General features: G+C 44.0%; 1 protein-coding gene and 1 pseudogene across 1 annotated transcript in view; both read right to left on the bottom strand.

Moving 5' to 3' along the window:
• The window catches only part of GALM (galactose mutarotase), a 45085-nt gene that overhangs the window by 9974 nt on the left and 15441 nt on the right, over window positions 1–19670 (bottom strand). Inside the window, exon 4 of the mRNA XM_036224508.1 lies at window positions 17936–18017. Within this exon, the coding sequence (XP_036080401.1) occupies window positions 17936–18017 (82 nt within the window). The remainder of the gene's footprint in view (window positions 1–17935; window positions 18018–19670) is intronic.
• On the bottom strand, window positions 16721–16839 carry LOC118605974 (annotated as a pseudogene).

Genomic DNA, 19670 nt, shown 5'->3' with positions numbered 1-19670 from the left:
ACAGAGAAGGCAGGGGGAGCAAGGGGGTTGAGAGCATATGCCAAGGGGCCATTCTAACAATGGACTTCTGACCTAATTTGTGGTGGTGGGGAGTGAGGTCATGAGCAGTTGAGCGACAGTGAAAAGGTGTTAGGATCAAGAGACAAGAGGTTCTTAGAGAATTATTGGAGCTGACAGACATCTAAAATAGTGATCATGGAGGGCTGCGGTAAGAGGTAACGACAAACACAAGATGTAACCCAATGACCACAGAAGTGAGTAGCTGAGCAGGTGAGGATCACGGGAAGAGAGGACGTCAAGAAGCTGAGTAGTCAGCGTACCATCAATATGGATGATGAAATAATCAAGAATTATGACCAGGCTGGTGTTGGAGTGACAGTGAGCAAGGAATGAAAAGTGAGTTGGAGGGGCATCTATAGATGACCTCAACGGAGCGAGTATCACTGGCAAGTAAAGCTGCCTCATTCTTTCAAGATGACGTAGACCTGATAATTAGAAACAGGACTCTCACATTCCAGATATTTGTCACAAGGCATTAAATCTTCCTATTTGCATCTCCGGCAGTTATAATTACCTGTCCTCTGGAAGTAAATGAAAACTCACTGCCTTCACGAAATCTGTCTACCTTGACTCAGACCTCTTGTCTCACATAAGGGATTCTTACACATTTTCTATTATGAGAAATTCGACCTATTCTCCATGCCTGCTTATGGTAGACAACATTTTTTAAAGATGGCTACATGGTATATATCCCATCCTACGGGCTCTTCTTACAATGTCTTGTTCGCTAAGAGGTGGAGCCTTTGTTCACGCCCTTAAAACTGAGTGGACCTTTGTAACTGCCTCAACCAATAGAATGTGGCACAGCGACGCTATGTGATATCTGAGGCTGTGTTACCTCTGTGTCAGGACATCTGCCCTTGGAACCCAGAGGCCATGTTCTAAAGAAGCTCAAGTCACGTCACGAGGCCGTGTGCGGGGTGTGTGGCTGACAGCCCCAGCTAGTTCCTCAACCAACAGCTGGCATCAATCGCCAGACGTGTGAGTTAATAAGCCTTCTGATAATTCCAGCCCCTGCTCTAATCTTTCATCAGAGGCCCTCAACATCATATGCAGAGAAAGCTGAGCTGTCTAAACCCCTAACCAACAGAAGCAATGAGAGATAATAAATGAAGCATTGGAGTAATGTATTATATAGCAACGGATAACTAGGATGCTGCCTTGGGATGTTTTCACCTCTTGGCACTGACTTAACAAGTCCTGACGGGAGGATAATGCACCCTCTCACTTCTTCTTCTTCTTCTTCCTCTTCTTCTTCTTCCTCCTCTTCCTTCTTCCTTCATTTTTTCTTCTTCCGTCTTCCTTCTTCCTTCTTCCTCTTCTTCTTCTCCTTCTCCTTCTCCTCCTCCTCCTCCTTCCCCTCTTCCCTCTTCCTCTTCTTCTTCTTCCTTCTTTTTTAAACATGGAGGAAGCTTTTAATGATTCTACCTTAAGGACATGAATCCGTGGAATTACTTTTGGTTGGGGAAAATTTGTTAGTTTACTCATTTTAAAGCATCTCGTATGTACCAAGCTTTATACTAACCTCAGGGGGTCTAGAATCCGGCGAAAGAGACACACAAAAAGTAAAAGCTTACAGGAGCGTGTGTGTGACAAAGGCAGTGAGAGTGGCATTCAAAAGCTCTGGCGGGGCAGAGAGAAGCACCTAATGCTGCCTCACAGGTCAGGCAAGGTTTTCTAGAGGTGGTGACAGGAGCCTCATCTTGAAGTGTAAGTCAGGACTGGCTAACTGGACAAGGCACAGGACAGAACAAGCCCAAGAATGGACGCCTGTCACCTGCGAAGTTGTATTTGGGGCACAGGCAAGATGCATTTATATTCCACATATTCTGTGGACTCCTAGGGCTGACTTAGTTTTTTGGAAAAAGACTCAGGAAATGAAGTGGAAAGTGTATCAGCCCCTGTGAACCCCTGAACAAACGCTGACTACAGTGAAATGTTTTTTTTGAAACATCTGGGCATGAAAAATTTCCCAGTGTCTGACTGAAAAAAAATTCCCGTCATCTGAAGCAGCTCTTTTCTCTGTCTGGTGGCCCTCGTGCCTAAGACGAACAGATGGTCATTGAAAGAGTCGCCGAGTCTCCGTACTCATTCACCTTTAGGCCCTCCCTTCCTGGAAGGTTCCCTTCCTATCTCACTTTCACGCAACCCAGTAACACAAGCGTAGAAATAAAACCATAGTTCTTAGGACAGGTAAGTCCTGTTTATAATAACAATTAGAAATTATTTTGAGAGAAAAGAAAAAGGAAACCTGGCATAGACTTTCTAGGAAAAAAAAAACTGAGGGGAGGGTGGGAAAAAATTTCTCCAATAATTTTTTTTCTCCCTCAAAAAAATAAAACATAAAAAAATTTAAAAAGTATTAAGTATTTTATTTAAAAATTATTTTCTAGCATTTACCTTATATTTTGATTTTTACAAATCTATGTAAGACATTTTAGGATTTAGACAGACTTATTAACTGACTGGGTAAGTTTCTATGCCTCTGTAAGATTCAATTTCCCTGTTTATAAAATGAAGCTAATATTAGCATCTACCTAATACAGGTATTGTGAGGTTTAATTGAGAGAATGCTGCAAAGACGGTCCTATCTCTAGGCCAGAACCTGGCACACAGTGCTCGAGCACGTGCTTGCTCTCACCTTCTCTCCCCATCTCCCCCTCCTTCCTCCTACTCTCCCTCCCTCTCTGTCCCCCATACTCCTGAAATACAGAAAATAGTGTTTTTCTAAGCTTAGTGATTTTTAAATCCAGAATAATGATGACTCCAAAGCCCGTGTGCTGTGAATCGCCCTCAGCTGCAAACGAATAATTATTTGTTTGTTTGTTTATGCCTACAGCACCTGGTCTTCCTAGGTGGTCTCCCATCCAAGTACTAACCAGTCCCAACCCGGCTTAGCTTCCGAGATCAGACCTCAGGGCTGGTCAGGGTAGCATGGCCACAGACCGTGGACTGTGGCTCCACTGGGGTATGAACCCAGGACCTTATGCGTGTAAAGCAGATGTGCTAACCGCGACACTATGGAACCATGTCCTGATGAATTTTTAAACTGGGTTTTAAGTCATGGACTCCTTTCAGAATATTATAAAAGTCATAGGCTCTCTCTTCAGGAAAATGCATACACACATACAGAATGTTCCAGGCCCTCTGAAGCCCAGCCAGACTGGTGCCTGGTTAGGAATCACTGATCTACAGGCTGGTGAATAAGTTCAGCCTGTACTGCTACTCGTCACCAAACCAGTTGCCCTCTCGTGGCCTGATACTGAAATGTACATTTGGAATGATGCAGTCACATAACCTCAGGTGTTTTGGTCAAGAAATGCAGTCTCAGAGTCTACTGACAGGTTCCTCCTGAAATTCGGCAAATGCTTTGAATAATACATTGGGGCCTCCTTCTGGGCTGTTTATGATTATTCCATATTCTTGCTTCACGTACAACTAACTAACATGTGAAAGGCACAGAAACTTGTCTTAATTGGAGCAAATCAACAACTTTCAGAGTCTGCACGAAAACGAAGATTCAGAGAATGTAAAAACTCCTAATGACAGTTCACAAAAAGTGGCTGATTAGGCAAACTGTGTCCCCCTGGTTTGCAGTAGTCATGATCACCAATTACTGTCATCAGCCTCCTAGGAGCACCCTGCTCACCGGTTTGGCAGTCAAACTCAATAGATATGAGAATGAATTTTAGAGTCAGGTAGGCCCGGATTAAAATCCTGGCTTTCTTTGCTGTGAAAATTTGTGGAGGTTGCTTAGCTTCTCTGAATCTTGCTTTCAGCACCTATCAAACGGGGATAAAAAGTGTATCTGCCTCATGGGATTATGAAAATTAAACCAGATGGGGCATGTAAAGGGTCCCACACCCTCCTCAGTCTGTAGGAAGTACTCAGTAACACAGCTGATAGTGTGGACTGCAGCTGAAGGCGATCACAGCACATGGGCTTTGGAGTCAGGGAAACTTGGTTCCAAATCTTGACTCCACCACTTAACTGTTTAACTCTGAATGGGTTACTTGACCTCTCTAAATGGTCATTTCTTCAACTGAGGCATAACTGAAGTGTAACACCTATTTTAAAAGGTAGTTCAATGTGCTAATGCATGTGTGTGCTTACCTCAGTGCCTAAAACATATTCAACACTCAATAGATGGTGGTGATGATGATAATGGTAATAATAATAGTTAATACTTATAAAGCTCTTACTAAATGCCAGGAACCGTTCTAAGCACAAGACATGTATTATCTCCTTTAATCTTTAGAATTTAGGAGGCAGGTCTAATTATTATCTGCAACTGACACTTAAGGGTGGCAGGGGTTAAATAAACTGTCCATGATCACAGAGCTGGTAAGGATCTAAACCTAGGCAGTCAGGGTTTGAGCCCAGGCCTTTACCTCCTGTGTTTTCTTGATGACAATGTGTCAGAATCAGCCCTTTTAAACAGCCATTAAAGGTCATACCAAGGACTCAGTTCACAAAGGTCTGAGGCATTTTCCATTTCTGGCTGGAGCACCCTTGCCTACCCCCATCAGTTTCCATGGCACGTGTGGGGGGTGCCCACTGCCCAACAGCAGGCACGCTGCTGGGGCTGGACGTAGATCTACGAGACCAAGGCTGCTCTCCCCAAATCCTCCTGAATCCACTGCCGATGGCTGCTAACTGCTCTAGCGTGAGAGGGACAGCCTTTCTGCACGACCACATGGAGAGATAGTGTTCAAGGCTCGCTTGATAATTTCAAAAGGGGAACACATGGAGGCAGAATGTCCTTGCGTGCTTGTTTTGCTGCTCCACAGCAGCTCAGCTAGGCTCCATTGGCAATTGCGTGATTAGGGAGCCCATGGCCTGCTCTCCAAGAGTCACATGGGTGGCTCCCATAGTCACAGTTCATGGGAAGCCAAGAGGAACTTCAAGGACAGGTGGCTGACATCCTAACACCGTGAAAGGGGTGGTAATTGAAATAGCTCAATTACATCAAAGGCCCAGGGTCAGAGAATAGGACCAGTAAAGGAGAGGCGAGAAATCAGCCCAGCCTTCCAGGTCAGTTGGCACAGTGGCGGAGCCAAGAGATGGCTTTATGTGAGGGGTTTAGCCCCTCTTATCTCTACCAGTGCTCCTCCTTCTTGCAAATTGCCCCAAATAAATGTACAATTCTAAGTTTCAAGGTGACCCCCAGTCTCTCTTCTAATGAGAGTGCATCCCCAAGCTCCTCCTACAAAGAAATATCTGTCTGCGGCGGCTGCTCGGCTGCCTGTGGTTTATTTGGGACGTAGAAGGCCTGTATTTGTGTAAGTGGAGTTGGAGGCCGTGAGCCCTGACTTGCAGGGCTTCCTAGATTTCACTGTCTGCACAATGTGGTTGTTATCTTGTCTGGTACATGTGTTCTACAGACTGCATTCTACTTGCTCTGTGCACCTGCCCCGGCCCAGTGGGTCAATTTCACAAACTTATTTTGGAGCCACTCAGTGTCCCGGGAAGAATTCAGGAACAGACACCTGAAAGGGAGGAAGAAACATGCTCACCAGGAGCCGGATATAGATATAGTCAAAAACAAGTCATTCCTAGCCATCTCCTTCGGTTCTCTGGCTGGGTTACAAGGCTGGCGCTCTGGGAGATGGAGCACCCATTCAGTGAGCAGAATCTGTAGGGAGCTGTCACGTCGCCTCTGATCTGTGGATGATCTAGATGAAGATACAGAAGATATTCTCAATCTAGGACAGCCAGTATGAAGTTAGGCAGATTTGCTTTGGGTGACAGAATAAGAAATCTAAAAGACAGTGCAAAGTGGGGTAAAGCACTGATTACAAGATGATATTTAACAGATAAGGTACTTGTGTGTCCCATGAAACAAAAAACCAAAAAGACACTGACTAGGTTTAGATTGTAACTCTAAACCTGGGCACAAAACATATTTTGAGATTCCATTTCCTCACTTAGAAAATTGGTGTAATAGAGCAATGAAGTTGAAGTTGTCATGAGGATTAAAATGGTAGAGGCAAAGCGCTTAGCAATGATGATGATGATGATGATGATGATGGCGACAGCTAACAATCAAATGATTCTTTGCAGAGTACTTCACACCCAGGCAATCTGGTTCCAGAGCCTGGGTTCTTAACCATCATGTTCTACTAGGGCTCACAAATGTTGTCTAATTGCTACAATTGTTACAGACTAGGGAGAGGCCGCTGAAGCACAGCATGTGTGAAAATGACTTTAAGGATGTGGTCGGCAGTAAGTTCAATAGGAGTCACGTGGAGTGTTCATGAGGTGGCGACAGTTTTCGGTTACCTTTTTGCAGCGTGTGCATCACAGGCAGAGAGACACGTAGATGCTGGATTAGAGGAAAATGACCAGGATGGCCAACCCACAACACAAGGAAACTAGCCGGGGACCTTGGGCTGTGCTGCCTGAAGAAGAAATGACTCAGACACGAAAACTGCCTTTGAAGGCCTCAGGCCTGCTCTGTAAGGACCCAAGAACTAGCCTAAATGGGGGTCAGCTCTAGGTAGACACTTCAGCCCAATATCAGGAAGACATTGCTGACCCAGAGTGGACAGTAAACCTCCTGTCCCAGAGGCACCTGAGTGCCCACAGAGCCCACAGTTCTGGGGTTCGAATCCTGGACAGGTCAGTGGTGACTGGAGAAGATAAAGTCCTTTTCAACTGTGACATTCCAGGGCTGTAGGACCATCGGTTTATGTGACAAACATAAGGAAGCAGGTTTTTCCCTTCAGGGACACACTGTAATATCTGGCTATTTTTCTCCTCCCTCTTTTTTAAGTCAAATTTTTAGCTTGTTTTACCTATGGAGGCCAATGGCTGAGAGCAGCTCTTTGCAGAATGACCTATAGACAATGGCTTTTGATAAGAATCGGGAGTGAGAAGTGTGCAATGGTGAGAGGAGGTAGCTAAGAGGGCAGCAGGAGAACACAGGGTTGTTGGTGAGGGAAGCAAACGGGGATATAGGTGCCAAAAGGGAAAAAGCAACGAAGGTTACTGGAGGCTAGACAGAGCTTTGTGTAGAGCCTTTTAAATAGCTAAATAGCTACTCAGAGCATGGGCCCAGCACCGCGTCACCTAGGGACTGTTAGGAACAGGACCTAGAGGCTCCATCCCAGAAGGAGTGAGTCAGGATCTGCATATGAGTTCCCCAGGTGATCTGTGTGCACATTACTGGTGAAAAGCACTGATGTGCATATCGTCGAAGGGAGACCCAGACTCGGATGTGCTGTGCATCCCTCTCAGTTAAAAAAAAAAAAAGAAAGAAAAAAAAAAAAGAAGGGAGGAACGCTGGGGCAATAGGAAGAACACAGTGGCGCTGGAATCGGTCTCCATGGGGACGGCCCAGCTGTGCTTCCAGCCCAGCTGCTCCAATTATGTCTGTTTCTTTATCTAGTCAAGTTCAGAGCAGTCAGTCAAATTTGCATAAGGAAGCCAGAGGTAATGGGGCTCCGGGGCACAGGTACTCATCTGACACCTAATTAAGCCGTCTTGGTACATCATCTCTAGAATGCCTGTTATTATTTTAGGAAACAACATAAAGAGAATGATAATTAAAAGTAACACCCTGGGTGGGAATTTTGACTTCATTCCAGTGGTTGGCAAGTAAAGCACCTTGGGATTTTTTGGTAAAGTAACATTTCTATAATTTTCGTAGATCACTCAGCGTCAAAGCTTGTCTCTGCTGCAGTGTTTCCCCGTTCCTCTGACGATGCTTTGGGTTTGCAGCTTTATTCTACTGCTGTTTTTTTTTTTTTTTTCCCTTTCCACTGAGTGTTTTCTGATTTTACTCTGACTTACAGTGGGGAGGGTACTGCTTCTGGATATTACATGACATCTTGAAGCATAAAATGCTAACCTCAGTTACATGTGGTTTTCAGGTGAGAAAGCAACTTTACACTTCACAGTCGGGCCTATGTGAGGCATTTTCACGCAGAGAAGTTTTCCATCCTGGACTCCCATCCAGATGGCATCCGGGGATTTACCGCCAGTTGAAAGTTCGGTTACCCACTGTGTGCCTGCAGCCTTCCCACACGGGCACTCCCACTAGACCCACTCTCCACCTGAGTGCTGCCACGCTCCCCGAGCCCCAGGCCTTCAGGGCCCCTGCCATGGCTTTCATCATGTCCCTCACGTCCTCCACCTGCTTGGGCCCATTGTTTATGACCAGAGTCACTTGGGTAGTAACCCTCTTACTGGCCTGACTTTCACCTTGTCCTACTGCCCCTCCTACCTGACAAAACCCTAACTTTAGATCATCCCACAGTCCACCTTCTCTGCTCCTGACTCCACACCACTGAGAGAAACTGGAGAAGACCATGGAAGTACCAGCTGGGGGCATCACAAGTTCATGGTCTTTACCCTCACCTGGACTCTCGGCACCCTTTGACAAACATTTAACCTGACCTCAGTCAATCCCTCTGCCCTAAAAAACCTCTCCCGCGACCCTGCAGTTCCACCCCATGGAGGTATGCTCTCTTCTTCCTTTCTCGAATTTTCGAAAGTATATTCAACACCAGTGGCTGCTTTTTGGCTTAGCAGCCCACCACCAAAGCCCACGTTCTGCACCTCAGTACTCTTGCTGTTGCTGCTTGATCCTCACAGACACTTTCAAGAAGCTTCTTGAAGATCTTGAGAAAGCCCCTTCCTACCTTTGCCTCTTCGCCAAATAGGCTTTATCTCTTATGACTGCCCAGAGACACATTAGATTCTCCACTCCTGGCGAGCTTCCTAAGGACAGGGCTAGTGTTCCTCCTTCCATGAGAGCCAGGGCCTGAGGGAGCATGTAGCGATCAGTAGGCGCTCCACAAATGTTAGCCGAACTGAATGCAAATCGGCTCTGTAAACTTGCGTGAGTCAGCCTCAGGCCCATGGTGCAAAGCCCACAGTCACCTCGCAGCCCCTTCGGAATGGGGTGACCTCTAAGGAAAGCTGTGCACCAGGCTGGTGGTGCCTAGACCCGGCATGGGGCAGGGGTGGGTGTTAAACCATCAGCTCTCCAAGGGTGATAGTCAGAGCTCTAGCAAATAACTCTCCTGACAAATTTACTTGCTGTTAGTCTGAAATTTTCATAGGAATTCCACAATGCCCGGCCAAGTGCTAATTTCCGAGCTTTCTTCCTGCCAAATTTCTACTGTGCTGACTCATGTTTGCCAATCTCGTAGCAGTGATGTGTTCTCTAGCAGGGAACACAAGTAGCATTGGGAGTTATTCTGGGGCCTCATAAAATGCTTCTTGGGACCATTTTATAGAGTGATTCAGTAATGTATTCCCTTGGAGAGTATTATTGTGACCAGGAGAGGTCCTTGAAGTTTCTGAACTGAACTTCTTTGAACACTGTCTAGGAGGGACCTGTCAGAGAAGAAACAGCTCCAGGATAAATCACATTCCATAAGATCCAATACCATGAGTTTCACTTTTTCAGTGTTATTCAAGTCCTTTCTTAACTGTGGCCTTATTTTATTTATCTTTTTGAGGACAGGACCTGTGCTATATACATGGCTGTATGTTCTCCATGTAGGCAGGGTATATCTGTTTTACTCCACATTGCATCCCCAGGGCTGGCATAGTGCCTGAAGGTACTTTCTACCACCTGGCAATCGAGATGGAAAAAGAAAAAACATGGGGAGTGCACCCGTAGTCTCTAGAACTGCAAAGCTGAGGGTGAGCATCAGAACACTGGGCTCTGGCTCTCCGCTTACAGGGAGGCCCCAGCATGCCTGTTTGATCCTGCACTCTGCAGAGTGATGGCCAGGCCTGGAATCCTGACTGCATGAGGGGCTGATGAAATGGGAAGTCAATTTCAATAGTCTGATCAAGCGGAAACAGGGAAGCTGGCCATCTAACCCAGAGTCCTGGCTGCTGTTGCTGCTCTGGGTAGAATCTTGGGGAAGTTCATTTTCTTCGTAGTGTGCCGTCTTCCTCCTCTAACTAGGCTTCCAGCTCCCTTCAGAAAATCTAATGGTGATAAATTAACAAAACGCAATTTAAGAACAACCCTGAAGATGATGGAAAGACAAATGCTTACTATTCTCAAAAATGATGACTACATTTATGTATTATAGTACACAGCAGGACAACCATAAACTATCATTACCTTGAGGGAGGAAAAAAGTCCAGAAAACCCCCGTGTGGACTAAGATGACGTAATCAATTCATACAGGGTTTTACGTGGAATTTCAGGGGCTCACGAATCCTGTGAAGTTCTAGCATCTTCTCAGACATACAAGTATGGACCCTGGTTCAGAATATCTGTGTAAGACGTTCTGCGTGGTCTTTGAGTCAGGGTTAGAAACTGACAGGACCTCAGAGATCGACTCATGTAACTGTCATCGAATGAGATTTTACAGATTATGAGGTTATGAGACCCAGAGAGTTTTCAGGGCTGGCTGGAGGACGGAGTTGGAGAACCGAGACCTGCATCCGGGTTTTCTGAATCCTAGTTATCCCGTGGTGATGTGCTCTTTGGAAACACATGTAAAGACAGGAACACAGTGGAGAGAGACTGACTGGTCGGGAAAGGCAGCGGTAGCTGCTCCTAGAACGTATGAACTGGCTATGACTTGGTTTCATTTTGTGTTGAGTATAGATTGGTTTTCTAGCTTCAAGCCAGAGACCAAGCCTGAAGCTCCAGGCTGGCTCCCTACTTTGGATCTGTCACTAAATTCTGGTAAATCATCTGAGGTACTTGTGGAGGGGACCGAGGGAGGCTGGGCACAAGATGAGCTCTAAATGGCTTATGTCGTCACAAAAGCTCCAGAGCAACAAAGACCCTACTGTTTCCAGGAAGCAGGGAAAATATTTCTAAGGAGAATGTATGAGCTTTGAAGAAAGAAGGGGGTCTGGGGAGGGGGGTCCCTGTAGGTGGGAGGGAGTACTGCACCAGGGTGGGGTGCGAGTGAGGCACAGTGGGAGATGGGTCTGGGTGGCAGCTGGTATCTGGCCTGGGAGCCATATAAAGTTTTCTTTTTGTTTTGTTTTTAAGCTGAAGAGTATCAAAGTAAGACTTGCATTTTAGGTAGATGATTTTAATAACCAGATGGGGAACAACTCTAAAGAGAACCCCCTGCAACCCCGGTTAGAGAGCTATAGTCCAGATTCATTTGTTCATTCACTGAACCCAGTTTATGACACTCATAAGCCAGGCGCTGATCTAGACAGGAAAAGATCTACACCAGGACAGTGATGATGGAGATGGAGCCATATAATCAATAATACATACAGAGGAGGCAAATTCAAGAAACACTTAGGAGTTGAAAATCAGCAGGACCTGATGACTAACGATATTGGGTGTTGGGGGTGGGGTGGGGTGGGGTGGAGGGGCGAGATTGCAAAGGAAAGAGGAAGCACACTGATGGAGGGTCGAAACAAATATTATACCCAGTACTTTAGAATTATATAGTCTAAAGAGATTTTCTGGAGGAAGCTCCAGAAACATTGTAACATGTAGGTCAAAACAGTTTTCACTTGGACCATCTTTGAACCAGGAAACTACTTTGGAATTTGTTATTTCTCTAGGGAAGAGACTTACACCTGCCCTAGGGAAGTAATTATAAAATTGAGTGAATTGTACGTAGAACCCAGAGAGGTTGAAATAAAATACATAGCTTTGTGGTAAGCCTTTCCTACCAGAATTCTAATTTTGTCAAAATGGGGTTGCTTTCATGTAATTTTAGAATGAGCTTTCAAAAACGGAGAGCAGCAAGAATAGCAAGTGAACACAGATGGGATTGGGGGACAGAGTGGGGTAAATTTTTATAAAAATAAAAGTTATCTTTTCTTAAGGAAAAGAATAAGATAGGATTTTACTAATGTTACTGGAAGAGGCAAAAGATCCAGTCGAAGCATTCATTTTTCTTAATTCCTTATCTACTCCTGCCAATAAAGAGTAGCCAAATTAAAAGAAAAAAAAAGTGTGCTATAAATGCCTTTAAGACACATGCTTGGTGTGTCCTCACCGCACCGTGTTGTATACATTATAATGTCTTGCTGGCTGGCCAGGTTGCCCAGATCACCTGCCACCTGCCAAGTCTCACAGTTCTATGAGGCAAAAGGGTTAAATGTAACAAACATTTAGAACCCTGGGAGTGAATTAGTCCCAGGAAAAACAGAAGGATTGTATTTTCTCACCTGCTCACATTTAGCTGGCTTAATACCTGGGCAGGGCACCAGGGATTGGTTTCCCTGTGTTACTACAGGCAAGGCACTAGACTCAGGTCCTGACGCTAAATGCCTGACGTGGCAGCACAGAGATCTGGGATGGGAGTGCTCTGTCTCTGGGGACATCTCTTATACACCTGCACTTCCTGGCAAACGGCTTTCAAGAGTTCCATTTCTAGGAAACTACGGGACAGCCCTGACCACAACAAACATAGACCCACACTTAAGAGGACCTGAAGATGCACCAAAAACAGAGTGTGTGCCTATCCTAGGAAGTAGCAAATGCTTTATGGGCTGCGATTTATTTTTTTTTTTTAAGTAGGGAAAAACAATTGCTTGGAAGAAGCAAAATTAAACTAACTTTGCTCACACAGCTCGAGAGCTTAGCTGCAAACGTTGCTCCTAATCCACAGGTGAAACGAGCTCTCACCCTTGCAGGGAGGCCTTCTGTTGGTGCAGCCGTGCTGCAGTTGAGAAGCACCTGTGAGCTAGGGCCAAGTGCTCAGAGCACTACTGCCGACTCTGAAGTGCCCAGAATGTCATCCAGGGCAGGAGCTTCAGAAGCTAGCTGGTGGATTTTATTCTTTTACTCAAAATATTTTCTTTCTTTCTTTTTTTATTTTTTCTAGTAGAAAAGCAAAGATTCTGGAGTCTTCTATCCTCATGAGACAAAAGGACTATCATTTGCCTGTGTTAGGAAGCCTCAAGGGCTGACAAAAGGGCAGACATTTCCAACTGAGAAAATGGAGAAAATTACTGGAATGGGCCCCTTTGAAGGCTTCTGACCCCCCACTGTTACCAAGGCATTTCCACTGGGCTTGAAGAAGCAGTGTAATACAGGCTGTTGTCTTCCATGCTTTACTGGCTGAAAGGGCTGAAGACATTTTATATGCCCCCACCACACCCCACCCCACAAATTGCCAACAGGAAGAAAGGCAGGAGTGAAACAGGAGCCCTAGGCTGCAGGTCTGTGCGCCCTGCCTGGGGTAAGGGTCCAAAGGGAGCTCTAAGTTTAAGACAAGGGGATTTCATCATATGTGCTTGATTTGGTTCCTCAAACCTGTGTGCCAAGGAGTTTCTTTCCTTTCTATGTGATAGTGCCCAATCAGGAAGCTGGCAACCAACAAACAAAAAAAGCTGGCAAACACACGCAGGGGAAGGTCCCTTTTCACTAAGTACCACAGCATTACAGCTACTGTACAATAAGAGGTGCTACCCTCTCCTGACAATGGGTTTTCCCATCACCTGAAAAATTATTTACCAAGTGTCTGTAACCAAGGTGAAAAACACCCCCAAAGTCTAGATCTGCATCAGCATTTCCCTCGCGAACAGCACAGGTTATAGCTTTTATGAAGGGCAAACAAAAAGGAGTTGAAAAACGAATGTCGGTATAAATTTATAGCCACGAGAGGCAGGGGTCTGGGACTATTAAACATCTTCATGTCACAGAAAGCTACAAACTTAGAAGCCAACCTATGGGACTTGGTGGCAAGTCCACAGCAGGCTAACCAAATGAAGCTTCGGCAATGGCAATTTGTCAGATTTGTGAGAAGCCCACACAGAATTCATGGAACATCTGACGAAAGGCCTCGAGGTTGAAATGTTGCCCTCAGCTTCCTCCGAATGCACCACAATTCTGCTGAACCTCTTCTCCAGACATGTTCCGTTGTCAGCTGCTCCCCATGACACTGGGTGCCGTTAAGGAGTTCTTGTCTTTTTTTTTTTGATACAATGCTAAAAGAGACTTTTTTCTCTAGGAGCTCCAAGTAAAAATTAGGATTTTTATGACCCTAGGAAGATAGATTTCAAAAACAAACACACAAACGAGGATTTGGGGTGGGAAGCAGAGGATGAGGATGTTGGCGAGCAAAGTAATGGCTACAAAGCCGAAGTTAACCGCCACCCTTTACCACTTACTTTCATGATAGAGTTCTAACAGATTTGAGAGGTGGTAGAAATAGCATTAAAATATTATACTAAGAGCCTTGTAGAATTATGAAATGTAAGAACTACAAGTTACCTTACAGACTAGTTACTGGTTCTCGATCATGAGTCCATGACAAAATTTTCACTGGACAACAGAAAACTGAGATTTATTTGGATAACCTATCACGTTTTTTTGAAAAGCAAGATGAATTCAATTTAAAGGATTGTTCCATAGTCTGGGATTAAAATTTCCCCACTTTTGTGGTGTTAAAATATTCTTTCGTTCATGAAAAGATAATGATTATAATTGGCAGTTTGGGATTTTAAAAAACAAATGCAGTCTATCTCTGTTCTTCATTATTATGCCAAGTAGGTTTTTTAACTTATTGAAATATAACATATATATATATATATTCCTAATTAGTTTTAATAGTCCAATATATCTTATAATAGCTTTCTAATTTGGCAAAATGAAAAGTCGGGCAACCCTATATAAGTATTTCAAATTGTTTTTAAAGGAAATTTACTGGTCCATAAAATTGGATTGAGTTCAAAGTCCCTCTTATTTGAAAGAAGGGAAATGAAAGTGTAGAGAGGTTAAAAGTTAAAGTATTATACATATATCGAAGGTCTCCTAGCTAGTTAATGGCAAAGCCAAGACTAGAACTAGGCTCTTGTCTCCCAGAGTCCAGAGCTCTGACACCCTGCTCAATTTCACAGATGTATAATACTAGCGAAGTATATAATTTGATCCTAAAGTATAAAACCACTTACAGTGAAGAACTGAGATGAACAGATTTTATACAGTCCATTAAATTGCATGTTAAGCTCCACTGTGCTTTGCCACAATTCTCTATTACAGTCATGACAAATAATCTTTACACAGCATGAATTATGCATTTTTGTGATTTTTATCTGATCAAAACTCAACAGGACGGCAGCACAAAATTTTACAAATATACACTTATTTCATCACTGACACTTACAAGTTACTTAATTCATTTTCTTCCTTATCAATCACAAAACAGTAGCCACCACTATTTTTTCCTTGCAGTTCAACATAGCTGTGTTTAAAAATCAGAGTTGATATTTAATATTATATTAGTTTCAGATGTACAGTATAGTGGTAAGACAGCTATACAATTTGCATATAGTTTTAGTGCAATAATTCTGTATCCAGGACAAGATACCCATCTACTGAGCCATGTCAATATCAGAAGATGACACATGTCACCAAGACAAACATAAAAGCCTTTAAACATGGCCCCAGAGCCCGGAAAACATTCTACACTGTGATGCCAAAAATTTGAATTTATTTATCTTGATTTTTCATTATTATTTTAATTACTTCTGTAGTCACTACATTTATGAAAGTTTCTAATTCCTGCTGTTAACTGAAGTTACTGTTTAGTATGCAGGCTCACATTCTTACCTTTTTCCTCAGAAAAATTTTGAACTAGCAGCCATAAACACAACCTCATTATTTTAAAGAGGCCAAAATAAAACAAAAGCCCTTACCCAAAGTAAGGCAGACTTAAAATAATATCTTACTTGGAGCTCGGGGCTTTATTTTTTAATTTTGAAATAATTTTAAACTTACAGAAAGGTTGTAAAAATAGGATATCTCTGTGTACCCTTCACCCATTTTTCTCTAATGTTAACATTTACATGACTATGGGACAAGCACAACTAAGAAATTTAACATGGGAACAATATTGTTGACTAAACTACACATTTCATTAGAATTTCACCAGCATTCTCACTATTGCCCACTTTCCGCCTCATGATTCAGACTAGGATCCCATGTTGCCATACCTCCTTTAGTTGTCTATCTCCTTAGCCTCCTCTGTGATCGTTCTTTAGTCTTAGTCTCTCATGATTTCGTTACTATTGAAGAGAACTGGTCAATTATTGTGGAGACTGTCCTCAGTTGGGTTCATGGGGTGTTTTCTCCTGGATGGACTGAGGTTATGCATTTTTGACCGAATATCACATGGGTGATGTGCTTTTTCAGTACATCATATAAGGGGCACATGATGTCAACACCCTTATTACTGGTGATGTAAACCTTGTTTACTTGGTTACAATGGTGCCTTTGGCGTCTAATTACTCATATTCTATCATTCTAAACTCTTTATTGGAGCAGAGGTGACAACTTAAGTGTGTGGGAACTGGGAAGAAAGGGACTTCCTGGGCTTCATGCGTAGCTGCCAGCAGGTGGGTTTGTTATTGAGGGGATGGAACACAGATGAAGAACTCTGACAAAAGGGCCATGAGGAAATAATACCTCTGGAAGTTTGGTCAGACACAGGCAGGGGACCTGGATGAGTCAGGGGTGGCCTGAGGGCAGCCGTTCCTGCTGGAGAAGAAATGCTGATGCGGAAGTGTTTGCGTCTTTCTGGATTCCTGTTCCTTTTGGTTTCGATTTTACTTTTGTTTACTTTAGTTTTCTTTGACTATGGCTTCCACGCTCACCTTATCTCTGATTTTATTTTTTTTTTTAGGCAAGGCAACCATTGGTTGATCTCACAGATTGCAAGGACCTTGTCAGTTTACAATCTCTTATTTTTTATTTTTTTAACGCCTACAGCACCTGGTCTTCCTTGGTGGTCTCCCATCCAAGTACTAACCAGGCCTGGCCCTGCTTAGCTTCCGAGATCAGACAGGATCGGGCTTGTCCAGGGTGGCGTGGCCAAAGACCTGATTTCTGCTTTTAATGAAATCCCAATAAAAATATTTATTGGTGTAATTACTTAAGCTAATTTCCATAAGCCGCCATAAACAAAGGCACCCCCGACCGTTATCTTGCTGTCATCCATCTGTCCCCTAGAGGCAGATGGGTGTGCACCTATGGTCTAGTGCAAAACTGTACCACTCAATCCTAGAGTTAACACATGAAAAAAGATTCCTTCATTTTTTCAAATTAAGCTATAGTGCACACACGATCAAATTCACCCTTAAAAGTGCACAATTCATTGGTGTTAAGAATATTTGCAAGGTTGTGCAACTATCACCACCGCCTATTCCAGAATCTTTTCGCCACGCCCAAAATAAATGTATGCCCAATGTCACCCCCCATTACCCTTTGCCCCCAGTGCCTGGCAACTCACTAATTTACTTTCTATCTCTATGAATTTGTTTATTTGAATCAAGGTGCTTTTGATCCCAAATAATAACCAAGATGATTGCAATCCAGTTAACTCAGGACACAGATACACAAACACAAACACGCACACCCTTGAAGTTTGATTTTGGCAGCACCTCCCCTTCCTTCCCTTTTGATACTCTACACTCTCTGTTCCACCCCATCCCCCCAACCATGTCTCAGGGGTGACTTATCTGCATTTGTCCTTCTCACGGTACAACTCATCCTACCCTTTCCTCTTCTATCAAAAACCGTAGCATGTTGTATCAGTGTCCTGCACTTGTGAGGTAATGTTCGGGTAAATTTATTTCTGCTAAGGTGCTAAGAAGTAACAGATTTCCATTTTAGTGGAGAACTTTTGGAGTCTAAGGCTCAGCTAGGATGCCCCTATGACCTGGTGTGTTTGGGACTGTTCCAGTTTATGCCTATTGCCCTAATGATTAATAGCAATGCCTTTCCTTCTCAAATGATGCTGACCTGGATGTTTAATTATATGGTCACCCAACCTTAGCCAAAATAAATGACTAATCATGGTAATTATAAGCATTTTGGTAGGCCAATAGGGAAAATCAATTTAGGTAAATGAAGTTTTGATGTTCCTCAAATTGCACCCCAGCTCTACATTCCCATAAAAAGTTCAAATTCACCAACCTGTAGGAATCAGGGTCTCATCCACAGGCAAAAAAGCATCAGCTCCTATAGTGACTTCATGGTCATATATGTTCGGGGAACCCTGGGAGGGAAAAGGCAGAGAAAGAAAAGATCTAAAGCTTAGCCTTATTTTATGTATTTGCTTTATAACTTCTCTTGCAGAAATATTTTTCAGGCACCGACAAAAACTTTAGAAATCCCATTTGACTTACAGTGATGAGTAATATGCTCATTTAAGTGTGGGTAGATAGGGCCTCAAAATAGCAGCTGATACATTGAAAGAAGCTTTCAAGTGTGACCCCAGTGTGCCTTTTCTTTTCTTAATGGAATTAGGAAAGTGAAAAGTCAGAGAGACAACAGTGGTTTGAAAGCTTTTTGGATTTTGGCTTACTAGCAGAGGGGTTTCTTTCACTCTCCTCACATGATAGGCAAACAGAAGAGCAAAGGTAGGTGACTTGTAACACAAAGGATGGTCGAGGCATCACCTCTAGGCTAGCTAGAGGTGGGGCATGTCAACCCTTTTCTGGTCCAGATCCCACCCAGAGGACCCATTCCCTGCCACACGGCAGTAGCCCAGGAGTCAGAACTGCTTTGGGAGTTTGCCTATTTCCTCCATAAAGATGCAGCCCGTCCTTCTGGGGGAGCCCAAGGCTGGTCAGTGAGCAGAAGGCCTGGGGTCCAGCTCCAGCTCTCACTGAGTGGTCCCAGGGAAGCCACATAACCTTCTAGAATCTTGTTTCCTCTGACATAGAACTGGGCCAATGGTCCCCCACCTTTTCCAGGGCTATCGTGAGGAAGGCTTTAGTAAAGATGTTTTGTGCTGTTTGCAAATCAGAAAATACATGTGTATGTTTTTAACTTAAGGAATTTTTAAAAATTATTAATAGGGGTATATTTTAAAGCTTCATGGCAGAACATACAAAAGGGGAACCAGGTGGGGGGGTTTTACCTTAGTAAATGCTCAAAAACAAGCTAAACCCCTGGTTCTCAACTGGGGACAGTTTTGCCCTGCCAGGCAAAATTGGACAATGTCTGGAAACATTTTTATTGTCATGGCTGGGGGCGGTAATGCTACTGGCATCTACTGGGAGGAGGCCAGAGATTCTAAACTCCCCACAGTGCACAAGACAGCCTTCCCACTCCTGCAATGAGGAATTATGTGTCCCCAAATGTCAGTGGTGCTAAGGCTGAGAAACCCTGAGGTAAGCTAAATCGAAGGCTCTGCTGGGTTCCTGAGAAGTCAGCAGAGAGAGGCAGAGCACTTCGGGTTAACGGGAAATGAGATGCGATGGTCAGAAAGACATGGCCCACATACACAAACGGAATCATCCTAAGGAGAAAGGCCCACATTTTAGAGACCATGAGAATCTCTGTCTAAACATGACAGAAGTTGGTTTAATTACACTACGTTAGTCACAGAGGCTCTGTTTCTAAAGAGCATCTCGTTTTCTCTCAGCGGGTACATGCTGGGCAGGGGTAGGTGTGGGTGGCAGACCCAGGCAGAGGTCTCACCTCTGTCCACATTCTCTCTTAGCCACTTGTTTGGTCCCTGTTCTGACCTGGGAAGGTAGGTCCAAAATGGGAAGGGTCTGGACCCTGCCTAGGGCAGCTCTAGACTAGAGGGGTCATCTCCTGTGAGCTCTCCCTACTGCGATTCTCATGGCTCGGGGGTACTGCCAGCACCAAAGAGGCCTCTGTGGCTGAAAGAAGGGAATTTGAGGCTGTTTCTTTGGCC

This window comes from Rousettus aegyptiacus, unplaced genomic scaffold (assembly GCF_014176215.1).
Source record: "Rousettus aegyptiacus isolate mRouAeg1 unplaced genomic scaffold, mRouAeg1.p scaffold_m13_p_7, whole genome shotgun sequence".
Taxonomy (NCBI): Eukaryota; Metazoa; Chordata; class Mammalia; order Chiroptera; family Pteropodidae; genus Rousettus; species Rousettus aegyptiacus.
Note: the sequence above shows the minus strand (reverse complement) of the source record. Positions and strands in the feature narration are given on the sequence as shown.